At 46.3% G+C, this 21244-nt stretch overlaps 1 protein-coding gene across 3 annotated transcripts in view; it reads left to right on the forward strand.

Moving 5' to 3' along the window:
* The window catches only part of SLC9A3 (solute carrier family 9 member A3), a 211122-nt gene extending 190142 nt beyond the window's left edge, over positions 1-20980 (forward strand). Inside the window, exons 14-19 of one of the 3 annotated variants that reach the window (XM_045005874.1) lie at positions 9735-9864; positions 10420-10596; positions 11946-12021; positions 14277-14384; positions 16859-17102; positions 20003-20102. In XM_045005874.1, coding sequence (XP_044861809.1) covers positions 9735-9864; positions 10420-10596; positions 11946-12021; positions 14277-14384; positions 16859-17102; positions 20003-20006 — 739 coding nt within the window. In that variant the 3' untranslated portion in view covers positions 20007-20102. Of the gene's footprint in view, positions 1-9734; positions 9865-10419; positions 10597-11945; positions 12022-14276; positions 14385-16858; positions 17107-20002 lie in introns of those variants that run through there. The other 2 variants (XM_045005872.1, XM_045005873.1) reach the window with 2 other exon arrangements.
* Positions 20981-21244: the final 264 nt, after the last annotated feature.

Consider the following 21244-nt stretch of genomic DNA (forward strand, 5'->3'; position numbering starts at 1 on the left):
TCTCAGCCACCATATCTCATGGGTGGAGATCTGCTTCTCTCTCACTCCGGATGAGAGGTTTAGGCTCATGGTCTCCTGCACTTCGGCGTGATTTCCCCAGCAGGTCTGACTGGGGTCCAGCACCTGTGGTTAACCTTTCTCCAGGGGCTACAACAGTGTATAACAGTGACACATCAGCCTTCACAAAACAAAATACATTTATTGTTAGGGTAAAAGCATTACAGGGAAAACATATAAAAACAATAAAAGTTCCTATATGCAAGCTTACCAGCGGTCACCCATCAGTCTTACGGACCCTAGTAAGCCAAAGCCCTAGTTAGCCAAGGGTTGCTCGGCCCCACCCTTCCCTTGGACAGGTGATCGTGTCCGTTTGCTGAATGAAAAAAAGGCTCTGTGTTAGTTCAAACTCAGCCTTTTTATCCCCAAAGCCCTTTCTTTGTTTGGGTCTCTGGGAAACCTAGTTTGAACCAGTATGTGCAAACACCCCAGGGGATGGTGTTTCTCTGGAGTTGTTTACAATCCCCAGGGTGATCACCCCATAGTGTTTTTTAGTTCCTGGAGGAGCCGTGGTAACTCTCCCCCATGGAGCAGAACACAATCAGACATAAATATTTCAGAAATTTAATACGTTGGTCCCCAAAGATGCTGCAAAATCTGTCACCAGTGGGACCTTACTTCTTGAGTAGACCCACTGATTTCAGTGGATCTACTCGAGGATGGTACTTGATCTGAATAAGGATAGTAGAACTTGGCCTCTTCTGTCCCCTTGCCAGCTGCCGAAACCTCCAGCTTCCCCTCTGATAGCTTCTGCCCTGCAGTTTTGCACTGTCAATACAAATATCTGTGGCATATGAAAAATGTGGAGGCAGAGTTAAAAAAAAACCATGCAATACTAGCATAAACAACACAGAAGAGACTATGGCAATTGTATTATCTTTTGCATATTTAATTCAACAAAAATCTCCTCATTTGAATATTTCTGGAGTTGCCACCAAATTTTCCATCTGGTGCACAGGCATGCCACAAAAACTATAGAGCTGTACAGCACAATATTGGTCCAACTTTCTGCAGAGTACGTGGGTCTTACCTACAGTATTCACCACTGAAGCAAATTCCAGAGGTTTAGTCTCAAGTCACTTTTTCACCCTTTAGGAAAGAAAAATACACACATTTGTGAGAAACAAATGGCACGTAACATTTATTGGAATAAATTTAACTGTGATATAAACAGTGGCAGCTGCTACTCATAAGATGCAAACTGGTCTGACCACAGACGTAAGTGGTCAAGTACTACTGAATTTGGTATTCCCTGGGTACAGAAAACGAGTGTGACTAATAGCATGGGGGTGAATGACCTAGATCAGTGGTTCCCAAACTTTTTTCTGCCGAGGATCCCTTTGGCATCTGACTAAATATCCCAGACCCCTTTCATTGTTTATACAAAAGTTTCATGTCATTATTACGCTATTAGTTCAGTTAGTTATGTCACCTCCAAAAATACACACACACAGTTTAGTTCAGTGGTCTCAGGATTCCGGGGGCTCAGTTCCCAGCTTCACTGTAGAGTCCTGAAACCCTTATACACGTATCTTTATCTGAATTTCCGTTTCCCCTAAATGGGGGTATTACTTGTGAGTGTTGTGAGTCTTGACATCTGTGGCAGAAGAAGTACTACTAAACCCTCACAGAGAGTGTGTAGTTCTCAATGGGCAAGTACTGGCATGACCAGAACGCCCCTACCAGCATGACCTCTCATGCACAGTGTCTGAGAAAAACGGTGTCTTCCCTGCAGCACAAGTGCCAGAATGCTGTTCCGGCAGGTTCTGGCCCTGTCCCATAACCCATAGCAGACCACCCAGAGGTCTGGGACCCCACTGTGTGGGAACCACTGAGCTAGATTAATAGACCTTCCATCCTGCAGGTGCACAAGGATGAGATGTAACAGGAAAAGAAGCAAACAGGCAGGGCCGGCTCCAGAGCCCAGCGGGGCAAGCACCCGCCTGGGGCGGCCCTTTCCCGGGGGGGCGGCAGGCTGGGCCGGCGGACCTGCCGCAGTCATGCCTGCGGGAGGTCCACCGGAGCCCCGGGAGCAGCGGACCTGTGGGAAAAGAAATGTGAGATAAGTTAGACAGGTGGGCAGGATAATAATTATCCCTCAAGGTTACAGCTGTGCTTGTGTTAAATTAATCAACCAATTAGTTATTGCCTGATTGCTTGATATGATTGTATATAAGAGCCTGCTGGGGTGGAATAAAGAAACTCTCTGCTTATGCTCACACTTGGCTGTCAGACTCCGTTCCTGCTCCTGCGATGCAACAAATGGTGGAGAAGCTGCGGGCAGTAGTATCGGTGGCCTGAGGAAAAAAAAAAAAAAAAAAAAAAGGAGCCGCAGGGCGTCCGAAGAAGAGGGGCGCACCTGAGCCTCAGTGTCGAGCGGCTGGGAGCCGCAGGGCGTCCAAAGAAGAGGGGCGCACCTGAGCCTCAGCGTCGAGCGGCTGGGAGCCGCAGGGCGCCTGAAAGGAGGCGCGCCTGAGCCTCAGTGTCGAGCGGCAAGCCGCAGGGCATCTGACAAGGGAGGCACACCCGAACCCAGAGGTGAGCAGCTAATATGGGAACCGCTGCGTCAGCAGAGGAGAAGACAGTGCATGAATACCTGATACGCATCGCGGAGCGGCGGGGAAAAAAACTCCCCTCTGATGCGTTATCCCACCTGCTGCGGTGGGGACAAAGAAGGGGACTTTCCATTCAACCAAGTACAATATTTGATAAAACTGTTTGGGAGCGGCTGGGCTGTGAGCTTTGGAAATCGGTGGCTCAGGGCGATAAGGAGGCTTTCTCCCTGAGTCCAGTATGGAAGAAGGCGACGGAGATGGTAGAAACTCTCGCGGCCGAGGCAGGAGTGCAGGCGACCCTGTCTGAACTTTGCCGCCCAACGCCCGAAATACCTTCCGTGTTGCCGGTCGGAGCCAGGGATTTTTTCGGTGGTGAAGACACAGTGATACCCTTGGCTTCCGACCCCTTCCTTATGGATAATGTTGCCCCTGCTACGATCCCACTACCCTCCAATATAGCTATCAGCCCTGACATGACTGATCCTGCTACGGTCCCGCTACCCCCCGATACACCCGAGCCTATGGAGACAGCCTTACCGTATGCACCCCTTCCAAAGCCATGCCATGTCCACGGGACCTGGGGGTGTTATGAATGCGGGGAAGTAGAGGAGGCTCGGGTGGAACATGTGCCATCGCAGGTATATCCCGACTTGACTCAGTTTACCCGGTCTGATGCCTTTTATAAGGAGATGGAGCGCCAGGGTCGACAACTGCAGGCCATTTACAACAAGTTGGATCGAATGCAAGGTCTTCCAGCTGGATCATCGCGGTCACATCTTCACGAGTGTTTTTATCTGACTCACCCTTCCGTCCCGCCTGACCCCGGGGACCCTCCAACTGGGGACCCTCCGGACCCGGTGCAGCGCTGGCATGGGGTTATAAAGGAAGCTATTCTGGAAGGTCTAACACCCGAGGTCTTTCCAGTGATTACGCCAGACCCTCGACATCCTAATCATCGACAGTGGGTCCCTTTGGACTGGAAGTTGATCCGTGAGGCGCAGAAATCGATTATGGCTTATGGACTGGATAATCCATATGTACAGTCTATTATCGAACAGGTATTTGCTGGCCAAGCAATGTGTCCGTATGATGCGATTAAGCTAGCTGATCTGCTTCTTACACCTACACAGAAACTGTTGTGGAAAGATGATTGGGCTAAGAGAGTTGACTTGGCCCTTGTCCGCAATCTGGATTTGCCGGACGATGATCCCCGGCGCGTGGCCACTACTGAGATGCTTTTGGGAGCCGGCCGCTTTGTTGACCCGCATTTGCAAGCCCGCCTTGAACCCCGAATCCTGCAACAATCACAGGAACTAGCTTTGGCTGCCTTTAAGACGGTGCCCCAGATGGGAAAGCCGACCCCTCCCTATGCTAAAATTACACAAGGCTCATCGGAACCGTATTCCACCTTTTTGGATCGCCTTCGAGAGGCTATTGATAGATCTCCTAATCTGACGCCAGAAGCCAGGACTGCAGTTGGACTTGATCTTGCCACCCAAAATGCAAATCCCACTTGCCGCCGTATCTTAGCCACCTTGCCCAAGACTGCGACCCTGATGGAAATGATCGAGGCATGTAATAAGGCCACTATGTTTGAGGAGACGGATAAGGCAGCAATTCATGCTAAGGCACAGGCCTCTGCACTGGCCGTGGCGTTACAACCCCTGCTCGGGCGACGGCGGGGGCCTAAAAGACCGACCCGGCCAGCCGGCCTCTGTGTTGGTTGTGGAAAACCCGGGCATTTCCGGCGGGACTGCCGTATGCAAAATGGGCAGCGAGCCTCTGATGTGTCATCTAAAGCTGCAACTGGCGCTTGTGCACGATGTAATAAGTTTGGACATCACGCCACCAGCTGTTGGGCACGTTACAAGAAGGATGGAACACCGCTGCCGGGAAACGGATCACGGAGCGCCCCGCGGAGGAGCGCGACGATACAAGTACCTCCACCCACCAACCCGGCTGCCTGGAACACCTCATCGGAGCAACCCGTGGCAGTGCTGGAGTGGACCTGGCCACAGCAACAGATGTAGTTTTAGAGACTGACAAAGTTCAAGTTCTTCCTTCTAACACTGATGGCCCATTAGGATTTGGACTAAGTGCCCTTTTGACTGGCCGTTCGTCAACATCGAAGCAAGGTATTTTTGTTTTGCCTGGCCTTATTGACGCCGACTATACGGGGAATATTGGGATAATGGTACGCGCCCTCTGTCCTCCTATAACTATAATTGCTGGCACGCGTCTTGCTCAATTGATACCTTTCAAGGGATGTGTGCCCCGATCGACCCCGACTGACCGCGGGTCTCGAGGATTTGGATCCACTGGCCCTCCCCAAATTGCCTTTGCTATGGACATCACTTCGCGCAAGCCCACCCGCACTGTTCGGCTTCAAGGGTCCGATGGGCGGCAGATTATTCATGAAGCCTTGTTGGACACGGGGGCCGATGTGACTATAATCCCCGCTCGGTCTTGGCCGGACTCTTGGCCCTTGCGGGATGCCGCCACACCCGTGAGCGGAATTGGTGGGACTCAGTTGACTCGCATTAGTGTGGACTTTATTACCATTGTCGATATGGAAGATCCGGCCACGAGCGCGAAAGTTCGCCCCTCTGTGATGCTGGCTCCGATCTGGCTTTTAGGTCGGGACTCTTTAAGTCAGTGGGGCGTTGTGCTGCAAAATTCACCTTTTGCCTAGCGGCCACTGAGGGGCGGCCAATCCTACAGCTGGAATGGACAACCACCACACCGGTCTGGGTCGCTCAGTGGCCGCTGCCCAAGGATAAGCTCGCCCAAGTACATGAACTTGTGCAGGAACAATTGGCTAAGGGCCACCTTGAACCTTCTGTTAGCCCCTGGAATACCCCTATTTTTACCATACCTAAAAAGTCTGGGCATTGGCGTTTGTTACAAGATCTGCGCGCTGTCAATGCTGTAATGAAGGACATGGGCGCCCTCCAGCCTGGGCTGCCCACACCTACTATGCTTCCGCACGGATGGCCTCTACTTGTTATTGATCTTAAGGATTGCTTTTTTACCATTGCCTTGCATCCTGCGGACCGAGAGAAGTTTGCCTTTTCTGTGCCTTCTGTTAATAAGGCTGCACCTGCTCAACGGTATCAATGGACTGTTCTGTCACAAGGTATGAAAAATTCTCCTACCATTTGTCAATCTTATGTTGCTTGGGCTATAGCGCCCCTGCGAGTGGCACACCCTGATTGGATTATTTATCATTATATGGATGATCTTTTATTTACAAGCGCCCATTTTGCCATGGACGCGGCTATTGCTGAAATTGACTCCGTTTTGCGAAAGGCTGGGTTGGTGATTGCTCCAGAAAAACTTCAGCGGCAAGCCCCATATCGGTATCTTGGTATGGAAATTACAGATTCGATTGTGCGCCCGCAGAATCTGACCTTTCGGACGGCCGTTCATAATTTGCATGACGTTCAGCGCTTGGTGGGCGATTTGCAGTGGGTCCGCGGTCTTTGTGGTATAACTAATGAGGACCTTGCGCCCTTGGTACAATTGCTTCAGGGTGGGCGTGCTCCGGATGAACCTCGCTCTCTGCAGAGCCAACACCAAGCTGCCTTACAAACTATTGCAGGTAAACTCGCAACACGTTATTCGGGGCGTGTTTATCCGGACCTGCCCATTTTTTTGGCAATTTTTTCTAAAGATGCCTCTTTGGAAGCTTTACTTTTTCAATGGCAGGAGGCCCTTTCCGATCCGCTGGTGGGCATTGAATGGCTTTTTCCACCTTCGCATTATACCACGACTGTGACTACGCGGCTTGATGCGATTGCTCATCTTATTCACATGGCCCGATGCCGCTTGTTGGCCATTGCAGGTACAGACCCTCATACCATTTATCTGCCTTTTGATGATATTACTGTGACTCAGTTGCTTGCTACTCACCTTCCCTTTACACTTGCCACCATGGATTATGCCGGTCGCTTCAGTAGCCATTTTCCCTCACACCGATTTTTTGCTATCACGCTTCCTTTGGAAAAAGCCCTGATGTTGCGGTCGAGTCCTGTTGCTGGTCTCACCGTTTTCACCGATGCCAGCGGCAGTGCCCAGCGTGCAGGACTTCTTTGGTTTGCTGACAACCACTGGCACCACGAGTTCGTTCTTGCTGAAGGCTCCCTGCAGGTTTTAGAGCTTCGTGCTATTGTTCGAACTTTTGAAAAATGGCCCGATACCCCATTGAATATTGTCAGTGACTCTTTGTATGCTGTGGGTGTGCTTCGTCGTTTGGAACGCTCCCTGTTGGGCCGTGTTACGAATTCTGTTTTGTGGACCACTCTTTTTCAGCTCTGGCATCTTCTGAATGCTCGACGGTGCCCTTACTTTGTTATGCATATTAGGAGCCATTCTGGATTACAAGATGGTCTTGCCGAAGGCAATGCCCTGATTGATCATTTAGTTGGCGCTGCCCATGTTCCAAATTCATTTGCCCAGGCACGGGTCTCCCATGAATTTTTTCATCAGTCTGCCCGTGCTTTAACACGCCAGTTTGCGATCTCTATTACCGATGCTCGTGCCATTGTGGCCTCCTGCCCTGATTGTCAACAGCATGTGCTGCCCCTTGTATCTGGTGTTAATCCCCGTGGCTTATTGTCACTTCAAGTTTGGTAGTCTGACGTCACCACGTTTGCTGAGTTTGGCACCTTGCGCAATCTTCATGTTACCACTGATACCTTTTCTGGCTTTATTTGGGCGACGGCATTGGCCTCTACTGGCTCTCGCGATGTGATTAAGCATTGGCAAGCATGCTTTGCCATGATGGGGGTTCCTGCCCTCATTAAGACTGACAACGGCGGGGGTTATGTTTCTCACCGCGCTGCCCAGTTTCTTTCCCACTGGGGTGTGCAGCACTCTACGGGTGTTCCTGGCAATTCTACTGGACAAGCTATTATTGAACGTGCTCACGCCTCTCTGAAGGCGCTCCTCCTAAGACAGAAAGGGGGGATTCGCAGTGAGCGGGCAGACGCTTTGGACAAAACGCCCGCCGCTCGGTTGCTGAAAGCTCTTTATGTGCTTAACTGGTTACATCTCGGTAAAAACAGCCAGGTGCCCCCCGCGATTAAACATGGCAGCGGGATGACTGGGGAAGAGCAGGGTGCGGCCCCCCGACCCTCGGTCAAATGGTTTGATTATCAGCAGCAAATATGGAAAGGACCAGTTGACTTGCTAACGTGGGGCAGGGGTTATGCGTGTGTTGCCACTGATGCAGGCCCCAGGTGGATACCGGCGAAGTGGGTCCGACCTTGGCTGCGTCCTCCGGAGCGACGGCAGGCAGATGCGGAGGAGCCTCACGAGGCGCGCCCAGGCGCCGTGGACCCAGAGCCCCCGGAGGAGAACTGTTTGTTAGCTCTGTCAGGACTTTTCCTGTTTGATCCTCCGTGAATGAGTTACTTGTTTAAAATGATCTTTGCTGTGCCTGAAAGAAATTCTGTGTTGACTGTATAGCATTTAGTGTACCATGCAATTATTACTTAGAGTTAAGATTTATGTTTTGTGTTTTTGTTATGTTTTGTGTTGTCTGTTTTCTGGCCAGAATTGTTGTTGTGTTGTTATGTGGTTTGATGTGTTTTCTTTAGGACCCCCCCCACCCTCAGTGTCAGTTTGATCGCCTGACATCTGAAGGATACTTTGGTACAACAGGGAGAGGGGAATCCTGCAGAATTTACATCATTTGTTTGTTGTGTTTTGTTCTTGTTTGTTCGGTGGTTTTGGGGTTATATGTCTAGGATTGCATGGTCATATAGGTTGGTCTTATAAAGTTTTAATTTTGGTTTATGATAGGTTATAATGTTATGCTGTTATGAGTTGGAAATGTTTTATGAATAACATAATATAGAAAGCAGATACATAGCTAAAATAGTGCTAAGATACTTTGGTTCAGTTTACAGTATATGTCCATTATTTTGCATATTATATAAACATTTCCAAAATATTGATAATTATATACTTAAGTTCTACTGAAGTAAATAGAATTTGAGTGTTGAAGCACCCTCCTGAATAGGGAACTTGAACTATTTTTTAAGGTTGTCTAGGGTGCAAGGCAGAGTTTGGACCATTCTGTTTACTGTTCTGCACTACAAAATAGAGTAACTTTTGAAAACAGGTATAAAGTTTTAATTTTGATTTGTGATAGGTTATAGTGTTATGCTGTTATGAGTTGGAAATGTTTTCTTCTTCTCTTTCTTTTTCCCCTCTCCTTTTGATTTTTGAATACAGGGGGGAGGTGTGGGAAAAGAAATGTGAGATAAGTTAGACAGGTGGGCAGGATAATAATTATCCCTCAAGGTTACAGCTGTGCTTGTGTTAAATTAATCAACCAATTAGTTATTGCCTGATTGCTTGATATGATTGTATATAAGAGCCTGCTGGGGTGGAATAAAGAAACTCTCTGCTTATGCTCACACTTGGCTGTCAGACTCCGTTCCTGCTCCTGCGATGCAAAACGGACCTGCCGCAGGCTTGACTGCGGAGGGGACGCTCGGCCGGCGGCTCCAGTGGACCTCCCGCAGGCATGACTGCGGACGGTTCACTGGTCCCGCGGCTCGGCTGGAGCTCCCGCAGGCATGACTTCCCGCGGCTCGGCTGGAGCTCCCGCAGGCATGACTGCGGCAGCTCAACCGGAGCCGCCGGACCAGCGAACCGCCCGCAGCTGCGGGAGGTCCAGCCGAGCCGCGCGACCAGCGGACCCTCCGCAGTCATGCCCGCGGGAGGTCCGCTGCTCCCGCGGCTCGGGGGCGCCTCCCGGGCATGACTGCTTGGGGCGGCCAAATTTGTAGAGCCGCCCCTGCAAACAGGCATAAGTTTATAAGATAAAGCAGACGATCAATCAATGCTAAATTGTTGCAAGTTGCACTAGTTTGTCATTTACCTGCTTTTCCTGACCAAATTACACCACCAGTGATGTCACTGCTGAATCTGCCCAGAGGCTACCACAAGAGTTGTGCCCACTCACTCTAGACTACACTTGACCCATGATGATGTTTACTTGTTTTTATTCCATCCACACTTATCTTCATGTTTAAATATATTGCAGTGCATACTTTTTTTCCTCCAGTTAGTGATCTAGAAAAATGTATATATTTTAATATTCTGCTTTAGGAGAGAAAAAGCCAGCTCCGTTTGTCTTGATATGCAAGCCTTAGAGCAGAGGAGAAAAAGCATACGAGATACAGAGGATACAGTCACTCACCACACACTGCAGCAGTACCTCTACAAACCCAGACAAGAGGTGAGAGCACAGTTGCAGCGATTACCATGTTTTCATTTGACAGCCAGAAGAAACAAAATGCAGAAAATTGTTGGGAAACTCAAAATAAAAGGACAAATCTGCAAAATCAATTATTAACTGAAGATGGGCTCTGATCCTGCATACCCTTAATCACGTGAGCAGTCCTTAATATACAAGTAGTCCCATTGATTTCAATAGCACTACTCATGTGAGAGAAGATTGCAGAATTGGGCCCCAGATGTGTTCTGCTGGTTGGTTATTGCTAACTGGCTGGGTGAGGGTGAAATGAAGCATGTGAACGTTAGGAAGACTGAGCTGTTTAATCCAGACCTGTTCTAGCCAGTGTAATTAATCTGAATGACTTTCAATCAATATTTTTCAAATTACCATACTGATAGGTAAGAAGGAAATAATTAACTACCTGGAATCCTGTTAGTGTGTTGACTTGTAATTAATTGTCTTTTTGTAATCGATTGGTTTTGGCAGTTGCCTTGGTGCTGGGCCCCAGTCTGCATTTCTATATAAATAAATGTTCTTTTATCTTCCTGGCTACAGCACATACATCTGTACAGTCGGCACGAGATCATTCAGAATGAAGACGAAAAACAAGACAAGGAGATTTTCCACAGGACAATGAGGAAGCGCTTAGAGTCTTTCAAGAGTACCAAACTAGGAATAAACCAGCCCAAAAAGCTCAACAAAAGCCACAAGAGAGACCGGGGCCAAAAAAGGGTAAGGGGTGTGCGCTTAGGGCCATTTACCCAGACAAAAGGCCCAGTGCTCGAGAGGATCCATTCACCATACCCGGTGCTCGAGAGGAAGCATAGGGTAGTTTCGGCTCCCAGCATCAATCTCTTCCCTGTGGAAGCTCCTCAGAGGGAGTATTGGCGATCGAGACCCAAGCCAGGGGAGAGATCAAAATGTGGGATGAGTCGAGGGGCAGCACTGGAGGTGGCATTATACCCTCACCAATCTTGTGGAACGTACCCACCATTTCCCTCTGCACTGTGGGATCCTTCCTTTGGATGTGAGGGGATTCCAGGTCCAACAACCACGGTGCCAGAAGGGGTGGCTCATGTCTGCATGCATAGGCGCCGACTCCGTGGGTGCTCTGGGGCTGGAGCACCCACGGGGAAAAATTAATGGGTTTCTACGAAAGACATCCTTTGCCTATTACTTTTGTGCAAATTTCCTTGCTATGTTGTAGCAGTAAGGAATAGAGCATCACACGTTGACACTGTAAGGAGGCCTGGACTATAAGCTACATTTTCAAAAGTGCTCACAATTAGTGGGTGCTCTGCACCCACCGGCAGCCAAGCTCCCCTTACCCCCTGCCTCAGTCCCTCCTCTTCCCCCCCTCCTCCCCTGAGCGTGCCGAGTCCCCATTCCTCTGCCTACCTCCCAGCGTTTCCCACCTGGCCACCACCAAACAGCTGTTTGGCAGCGTTAGCACACTCCAGGAAGGGGGGAGGAGCGGGAGCATGGTGCACTCAGGGGAAGAGGCGGGGCTGGGGTGGGGATTTGGGGAAGGAGTTGGAATATTGGCAGGGAGGGGGCGGAGTTGGGGCGGGGATTTTGGGGAAGGGGTTGGAATGGGGGCTGGGAAGGGGTGGGAAGAGGCAGGGAAGGGGCAGGGCCTTATGGAAGGGGTGGAGCGGGGGCTGGGCGGGGGACGCAGGGGGGTTGAGCACCCAGGGGAAAGAGGGGAAGTTGGCGCCTATGTCTCCATGGAAGTTGCATGGAGCTCAGGGGGGCTGATGGTTTGAGGAGATGAAACTCCAGCTTCTCCTGCATGGACGAAGGAGGGACAAATCCAACCTGCCCAATTGCAAAAGGAGTAGGGAACTTGGTCACATACCACTAATAGAGTTGTGTGTCTGCGCTAACATCAATCGGAGTTCTATGCAAAGACAAAATAAAGGCTTAAAATAGTTAGGCCTGATCACCACTGCATTATTCCAGTATTATGTTGGTGAACTCCATCTGATTGGCAGAAAGCTGGGGAATCAGGATCTCTATCTACAATGTGTACTGCATAGCTACCACTGTCTGCGGTAACTTGAAATGTTTTACTTTTTCAGAGAAATAGTAATGCCATACCAAATGGAAAAATACCTTCAGAAAATCCAGTGCAAGATTTTATTTTGAAGGAAAAAGGTAATTGCACTGTCAAACAAGAGTAGTTAACCCAGGGCCACCCAGAGGATTCAGGGGGCCTGGGGTCTTTGGTGGCGGGGGGCCCCGCTTCGGCGGTAATTCGGCGGCGGGGGGGTCCTTCCACTCCGGGACCCAACGCCGAAGTGCCCCAAAGACCCGCGGCGGGGGGCCCCCACCGCTGAATTACCGCCAAAGACCCGGCATTTCGGCGGCGGGTCCTGCTTCTGCGGTAATTCGGTGGGGGGGGGTCCTTCCGCCCCGGAGCGGAAGGACCTCCCGCTGCCGAAGACCCAGAGCGGAAGAAGCTCTGGGAGCCCCGGCCCCACGAGAGTTTTCCAGGTTCCCCCAGAGTGAGTGAAGGATCCTGCTCCAGGGGCCCCGAAAAAGTCTCGTGGGTGCCTCTATGGGGCCCGGGGCCTGGGGCAAATTGCCTCCCCCTCTGGGTGGCCCTGAGTTAACCAGATTTTTTTAATCAGCTTGTGTTTTGTTGGAGGAGAGTGTTCTTGTGAAATTTCATGGCAGGAAAAAAAACTAAGTTGACATTAACAAATGTACTACTACCCACGTCACATTTCCCCCTCTCCATGCTGAAAACAGATGTGTTTGGAAGGAAGTAATGAACATTAAAAAATTAATACATTTTCATAGACAACTTTAACCTACTTTATAACTAACATTAACAAAACCAATGTTTAATCTTGAAATCCTAAAAATAATTGGAGGCCACCATAAAGAAGGCCACAACATAGATAAAATCTCAGCTTCTGACTCATGACATGCCACAGCTAACTATGATAATGGCTTCCTTTGTGATCCCACGGGTATGTACATGCACCCCTCATGACTTGCCCAGGCATCTTGTAAATATCAGTACTTTCTCTGACAGCAGAGCGAGCAGGCTGGAACAGGAGGACAGCATAACATGTACATGAATGGAAAGACAGTATAGCCAAATACTGTGCTGACTTTTACCCTAAATGCAACCCCAGTGACTCCAGCACAGAATTTGGCCTAGCAAATCTAACTTTGGGCCTACTAGCCTTGGCAGTGTCCCTAACAAAAGAAGGAAAGAAAAAACCCTGCACTTGTAATTTTGCATTTAAAGAAAAAGATCCTTGGATCTGAGTTTCAGCCGTCTCTTTGCAGGTGCTGTTGTCAATCACAATAAGTTGTGTCTGATGCCACCTGGCATGGCAAGTTATTATAAGGCATTGAGTTAAATTCTCCCCTCAGTTACCCATGCAACCCGGCTGATTTTAAAGAGGGCTGTGAAGTAGGGGGAAGAGGGGCGGTGTCAGAATTTTCCCCATAGCTTTCACACAGGAATAGTGTGGGTGTGGGAAGTAGAAACTCTGAGCTCAGGTATTTGCTCTCTATCAGTTTATTAGCATTTATTTTTATTGCCAGCAGCTATATAATGGCTGAATAATAATTATACTTCTATAGCTCCTTTGATCTTAAAGTGTTTCCCAAACATTAACTAATTAGGCCTTCTCCTGTATTAAGGGATTTTCCATAGAGGGGTTGATAAGGGATTTAATGTACGGGGATCATTTCACCAGCCACTGATATGGAGCTGCCTCTGGGGGGGAAACACAGCAGGTGTTTAACCACACACAGCAGCACTACATAGTGGTTTGCGTTGAGAGGTGGGAAAGAAAATCATAGCCACTGCAGTGGGGAGCTTAGATTGGCAGGAATTAATTAACCAAGTTTGACATGACCCAGGGCACCGATGTTAATCCCTTTATGAAAATGCAATGGGATCTTTAATTACCACAAGTTGTCAGGACCTCAATTTTGTAGCCCATTTGAAAGAGAGCACCTCTAGCAGCACAGTGACCCCTGACACTATGCTAAGGCTTTCTTTCAGTGCTGAGTAAGCAGGAAAAGTGCCACCTTCTGAATCAGCACTGGCTGCAGTTTGTAAGATTTTCATGCACCTTTCCTATCCAAGTACTCATCTAGCCCAATCCCCTTTAGTTTGGAAAAGCGAACATAATTACAGCACAAGATACTGATGCAGGAGTGATCCAGAAATCAAATATTAGTTAAACTGTACATTAGATGTGTACAGAATTTAGTTATAAAGATATGATTGCTTTCAAAACATACATTTACCCAGATTTACATTAAAGATTTACTATATAAATCTTTGATAGCTACACTAGCATCAAGAAGCTACCAAATAACACTTTGGGTCAAATCTTTTAGGAATCTCTAGTGCACACTGATTATTTTATATTTTCTTCCAGATGTGGAATTTTCTGATCCAGAAGAAAATTATGAATCTCTTCATATGGACAAAGGAGTTGACTTTTTAGCTAATGTCACCAAGCAGAATTGCACAGATGCTACCTCTGGTAAGAAAATAGATCATAAATGCAGAATTTTCTTCAATTGCAAAGCAGTTTATTGGATTTTTTGTTAACAGCTTTCTACTGATGATATTGACAAAGGTTGTGGTCATGACTGCATAACCTGGCTGTGAAATGACTAATCACTTCTAGACTCAGAAAAAATGATTCTAGAGTTGTCCTGATTTTCAGTCAGCCAACAGTCAGCCATTTTGAATTGATTTCTGCTTTGTCAGGAATACATAAGTCAACTTGATTCAAATATGTTTTCTTCGTTTCTTCTTGATGTGGAATGTCTCTCCCCAAAATTACGGTGTCCTGGGGCCCATAACGGGCAATAGTTAGTCCTGGACCAGTGTAAATATAAGTTCTAATATCATTCTAGTGACCCTGCAAAGCTAGAAGCAGGGTCTTTCCATCACTGGGGTTTCCCAGCTTTCCAGTGAGCCACACAGCTCTTGCTTCCAGCCCTGGAAAGTTCAAAGACATCAGATTTTAAAACCATGACATGTTTCTGTCTAGAAGAAGCTATTTTAGGTAATGTTTAAGGTTTTAAAATGTGTTAATTTTCCCTCTCTCTAGTCCTGGTCCAGTAGGACTCACAACATAGTACCGTATATACTTGATCATAAGCCGGTTTGTTTATAAGCCCACCCTCCCAAGATGGATAAGTAAAAATGGAAAATTTTTATAACCCGTTCATAAGCCGACCCTATAATTCAGGGGGTCAGCAAACTTTGGCTCCCGGGCCACCAGGATAAGCCGCTGGTGGGCCGAGATGGTTTGTTTACCTCAAGCGTCCGCAGGCACAGAGGTAAACCTAAGTAAACAAAGCATCCCGGTGCACCAGCTGCTTACCCTGATGGGCTGGGACAGCAACTGGTGGGGAAATGTTTTGGGAGAGGAGAAGCTGGTAGTCACGGGAGTAACCCCTGTGACTACACCCCAGATGACCCCACCTCTAGCCCGGGATCCCCACACACTTCCCATCCCATCCCTTCCCACCTTATCTGGGGAGGGCCAGGGGAGGATGTCTTTGGCCTGGCTGGAGCTGCTCCAGCTGGCTGGGCAGTGTGGCTGCAGCCTGCTCCGGCAGGCCAGACTGGGTGGCGCGGCCGCAGCATGTTCCAGCGGGCTGGGCCGGGCGGCACAGCTGCAGCACGCTCCAGCTGGCTGGGCAGCATGTCCACAGCCTGCTCTAGGGGGCGGGGCCAAGCGGCATGGCTGCAATCTGCCAGCCCCGGAGCTGCAGTGGCTTCAGAAGCTGGTGGGACAGCAGTGTGGCCAGAAGCGGAGAGACTCTGGCCCCGCCTCTTCCCTTCTGGCTCTGCTGGCTGTGCTGCCTCTCCTGGCACTCTCTGTTGGGGGAGGGGCTGTGTCCCACCTCTCCCTCTCTATACCCGTTCATGAGCTGACCCCCCTCTCTGGTGCTTCCCTTTTTTACTAAAAAAATTCGGCTTATGAACAAGTATATATGGTAGTTTGTTTTCTGTAACACATGGCACATGCAGGCTATGTAAAGGTGTGGTGTAGTATAATGCTTCTATTGGATTCGTTTGAATATATCCAAACTCATGCTGATAGAACTGTTCTAATACACCACACCCCGATGGATACTGTGTTAGGGTGCATATGAAGTGACTAATAATGCTCCAGAAAAGAATTAGGTTTCAAACTGGATCTAGACTGTGGTTTTTTAAATAATATTTTACGGTTCACCATGTGCAGATTTGATATTTGTTTTAAAAGGGCTTCGTTACCTGTTTCCACACATACAAAAAAGGTACTTTTGACTGTTTGGGCCTGTTTCTCCTCTCGCACACATTTTACACTACTGTAAGTCCACTGACTTTAGTGGAATTATTGATTTGCAGTGTTGTCAGAGGAAAATCAGACCCCCGTCCTGTTATATACTCTTACTATCTGGGTTTACACTATAAGTTGTCGGAGACTGGGGAGCCAAATTCACCAGTATTCTCTGACGGCTGTAGTGATGCCAAAAAGCCATAAACCTGTTTTAATGGGCTAGTTAATCCAGGCTTGAATCTCCTTTGCATTACTGGGGTGATGCAAAAGAGCTGGTCAGTCTAGCCCTGGTATCAATCTTTCAAATATGTTTCATTTTTAAAGTGATACATTTAAAAGAAAACTAGAACTGAGCACATTTGGTATGATTGATTTAAATCCAATCAGTTCATTTGGATAAACTGTGCATTTAGGTTTTGTTGTCGGCAGAGCCTTCAGCCATAACTGCCAATGATAGTCAGTTTTTTTGTTGGTTTGTTTGATTTGTTTTTTAATCAACTGAGACTTTTAAAATAGCAAAATGACCAGCAGTAACACCACATGTGAGCAGAAAGCTGAAAAACGATATTTGTTTATGTTTTATTTCATTATGGCGATATTCCTGGGCTAAACATCCTATTTGCTGCCAGTTATTTTATTTTCCAACTGAATTTATCACTCATAAACTTTTGTAGGAATTGATAACCCAGCATTTTCAGCTGATGATGATCAAAGTATCTACATGAAGTTCCCGCCATGGTTAACTGATGAAGATTCTGTAGTACCATCACAAAGGGCCCGAGTACAGTTACCGTATTCTCCAGACAACTTCAGACGGCTCACCCCCTTTCGCCTCAGCAATAAGTCTGTAGATTCCTTTTTGCTAGCAGATGGCCCAGAGGAGCGACCCAGAGCTTTCCTCCCAGAAACAACACATATGTAATATTTTAAAATTGACCTTCATTTTTATTTTTAATCAGTCTCTCCGTCTGCTCTGGCCTCCTGACAGCTTTCCTTGTCTCTTTTTGTCTTTTTCAAGTATCTTTCTCTTCCTTGATTTTTCTGCATCTGAACATATGCTATTCGGCTTCAGTTTGAAACTGGTACTTTTAAAGAAAGTTGCTTATCTTTAAATATTTAGGGCCAGACCGCTTGCTGGTGTAAATCATCACAGCTGTCTGGTCTACACCAGACCTTTGTTTGGGTTTCAACATTTCTTGTGCTATTTTAAAACCAAAAACATTTCATGCACTTGTAGGTTATGTACTATTTGTTTTTCCTGGTTTTACTCTGTTGTATGGCTTAATTTATATTGTGGGACCAATTCTGCCCTCTGCTACAGGGATGAAACTCCCACTGAAGTCACTTCACATGAGACTGAATTCAGATTTAACCTAATATCTCCTAAAGTGATAAACTGTTGTCTCCAGTAACTTCAAGCAGGCGTCGTCTTTGTTATGTGTTTGTACAGTGCCTAGCCTAATAAGGATGGAGCATTTAGCCACAACTAATAAATAATACTACTAGCCACAGCAATACATTACTTAAGATAAAGTTTAAAAATCAGGTACAGTTTGCTATAAAAATTGCATCTACTTTGTATAAGTGGAGATGACTACATAAGGGCAACACTTTGGGGAAGTTAGACCCCAGATTTTTATTAGAGCACCGACATTCATTTCACCATAAGAATGGCCATATTGGGTCATATCAATGGTCCACCTTTCCCAATATCCTCTCTTTGGACAGTGGCCAATGCCAAGTGTTTCAGAGAATGAACAGAACAGGCAATTATTGACTGATCCATCCCCTGTTGTCCACTCCCAGCTTCTGGCAGTCAGAGGCTAGGGAAACTTAGAGCATGGGGTTGCATACCTGACCATCTTGGCTAATAGCCAGTGATGGACCAATCCTCCAGGAACTTACTTAATTATTTTTTGAACCCAGTTATAGTTTTGGCTTTTGCAACATCCTCTGGCAATGAGTTCCACAGGTTGACTGTGCATTGTGTGAAGAATACATCCTTTTGATTCTGAGTTAAATTTTAATTTGTGTATTTATGGAAAGCTTTACCTTATTTTTAAACTTTAAGTAATATTTTAATGTAGCTGCTCAATACAGCAAGTTGTCACTTCTACAGGTTATCAGTTCAAATCTGAATTCAGTCACACGTGAAATGAATATTTTAGTCTCACTTTAATCCCCCAACAGAAAATCAGTCCACAGTTTGAGATATTTCTATAACTGGCACAGGCATTGCTGTAAATGAGATGGCTCAGGTCACGAGTCAGTCATTATAACACAAACCTAGGGCAATGCAGAGATTTAGCAACAAAGCACAATAAACAAGCGTACAGTCTATGGTGGAATAATTAAGCACAAAGACAATGCCTAGTGTCATCTCTGCACCAGCAACTGAATTATTTAGATAACTTGAGGGTGCTTCCAGCTGAGAAGGGGAGAACCATATTCGAATAAAGTGCTGAGAGTTTATTCAGCTCAGGGTATGGCTGTCACAAATGAGCAGGAAATTCCCGCCTATTAATATTGTCCTGAAAAATGTATGTACATATTTAGAGCCTGACTGATGTGCATTTACTCTAGCTTCATGCCTTTTGAAGTGATTGTTAGCCACCTGAGTTCAAAGGAAACACAGAACGTAAACTTTCCTAAGCTCTGAGCAGTGCAGAAACCTGACTGCAATGGAGTTTCGTAGTCATCTGAAATGGAATAAAAAGAGAAAGTTATATTTCCCTTTTCTCATGGCTCATATCTTATGAGGAGCAGTGATGCCTTTAGCTAGTTCCAGGTAGTGAAGTACGATGTGTCATTTTCACCAGTGGAGTGGAGTTCAGCTGTCTTTTGGTCTTATATTGTGTTTAGCCAATTTACAATTATAAGTCTTCTTCTTATTTAAAAAAATAGCCATTTGGAATTACTGCTAGATGAATGAAATAGTACTGGAACTACTGTGTGGATTAAACATATAATAAATGCTATCCCAGAATTTAAACATACCTCTGACACTCACATCACTTGTTCACATTGAAAGTATCTGAAACTTTCTTTTTCACTGGAAATATATACATAGATTGCACAATATTGACTTATGTCTCTTATGACTTGCTAAACTTCTATTAACCTTTGTCCTTTATTCCATTCTATTGCCTTGATTGTTACTGAGTTTATCATTTAGAATAATACAATGGTACATAACAGCTTCTTGTGTAGATAAATTTGTGGGGTATATTTACAGTCACTGCGCTTTGTCTGTGGTTTCCCTCAAGGTTGCAATTGGGAGTGAGTTTGCTGGATAAAAGTAACTTGTCATGCGGGTTAAAACAAGTTTTAAAAAGAGTAAGGTCCAAGCAGCCTCAGCGTTATTGTAAAGATCTTGCAATGATCCCTTTAAATGCATCTTACACTGTAAAACATTCCAATGTAAAAATAGCATTGGAACCCAAGGAGCCGATCCTTACAATTCAGTACTCCAAGGCAAAATTGCTTATACAGATAAATGCATTTAAATGGCCAAGGGATGGCACTGTCTCCTAAGAATTTGGAACAGGCTGATGTACTTGACAAACACTGGGCTAAATTCTTTCTTGACTTCCACCCTGGGCAATTCCATTAGCTTCACTAGGGTTGTACAGGGTGGGAGTTGGGGCAGAGTTTAACCCACTGACTCTGAGAACAGATTTACCTTCCTAAAGATACATGACCTTCAGCAGAATAGCAACCGCAAAGGGATTGATGCGAAACCAATGTTTCAAATGAAAATCAAGCTTGTACAAGAAGTCAATGTTGACATACTTCTGTGTTTAATTTTACCAATGTAGGTGACACGAGCCATAGTGCTGCAGTGACAGGATACTCTTTCTCAGATGAGAAACTGCTGCCTTGGAAACCTGACCAAGCAAAACAAAATGCTTCGGTTTCGGAGAAATCCCTCCACTTCATTCCATCTTGCCTTCAAAAGCCCTGGGCACAAAGCTGTTCTTCACTGGGAAACCGAGGAAATACAACTCCTTCTACTATCTCAGAGCACACGACGTCTTATGACCCAAACCTAAGAGAAGTCTATTGGAAAGCAGTCTCAGAAACGAATAACAAACCACCTGTCAATTCAGGATATTGTTCTGAAACTAGTTATGAGCCAGTGAATTCACAACAAGACAATTCTGTAGACAGGCAAGAGAGGCTAGAGGAATCTAACCCTAAGGAGAACCAAGAGAAGAAAACGCTGCTTAATGCACAAGCCCACTACAGATCTGCTGCAGCCAGGCGTGTACAAAGTCGACGCTCTTTTCATAGACCAAAATCTTTGCAACATCCCAAACTTCAAAAGTTAGCATCTCTTCCGTCATCTTGTCACATCCCTCCACATTCTCTGGAACAAGAAGAAACGCAGCTTTGAGCCTTGACTTACCTAAGAGAAGACAAGTGTAGCGAAAGTGGACAAAGTCTTTGGAAAAAGAGGGAGAGAGTGAGAGAAACTCAAAGCATTGAGACTTTTTCTAGTACCATTTCAAGAAAGAAGACATGGGGGTCTACTTTTCTGCTGGACATACACCAGTAATTCCTCATTCACATTAAAGGGACTTATGTGGTTGAATCAAATTGATAACTATGCTTCCTTGTTTCATCAAGACTGTTACAAAGATAAATTCAGAGGGTTATAATGAAAATCTTTTCAAAAGGGAAACTGTTTGTTGTTTTCAAATTAAAAATAGTTTTATTATGTCATATATTTCCATAAAACATCATTAAGGCAATGCATTGCATCTGTAACATTAATAATGCAGATCAATATTCATGCTGCGTGAAATTCCTATATATGAGGCCAATGGTTAAATCTCTTGCTTGCTAAATCTATTCTGGTTGAAATAGATTAGTGCCTCTTTATTAAATGTGAAAGCTGAAGAAGAAATATTGTCCTACTGTTGAATTTGTGTATCATTGCGAAAAGCTAATTTAATTGTGGAATTTTGATTCTCTATTGCAGGGGTCGGCAACCTTTCAGAAGTGGTGTGCCGAGTCTTCATTTATTCACTATGATTTAAGGTTTCGCGTGCCAGTAA

The sequence above is a fragment of the Mauremys mutica genome, chromosome 2 (assembly GCF_020497125.1).
Source record: "Mauremys mutica isolate MM-2020 ecotype Southern chromosome 2, ASM2049712v1, whole genome shotgun sequence".
NCBI classification, from domain to species: domain Eukaryota; kingdom Metazoa; phylum Chordata; order Testudines; family Geoemydidae; genus Mauremys; species Mauremys mutica.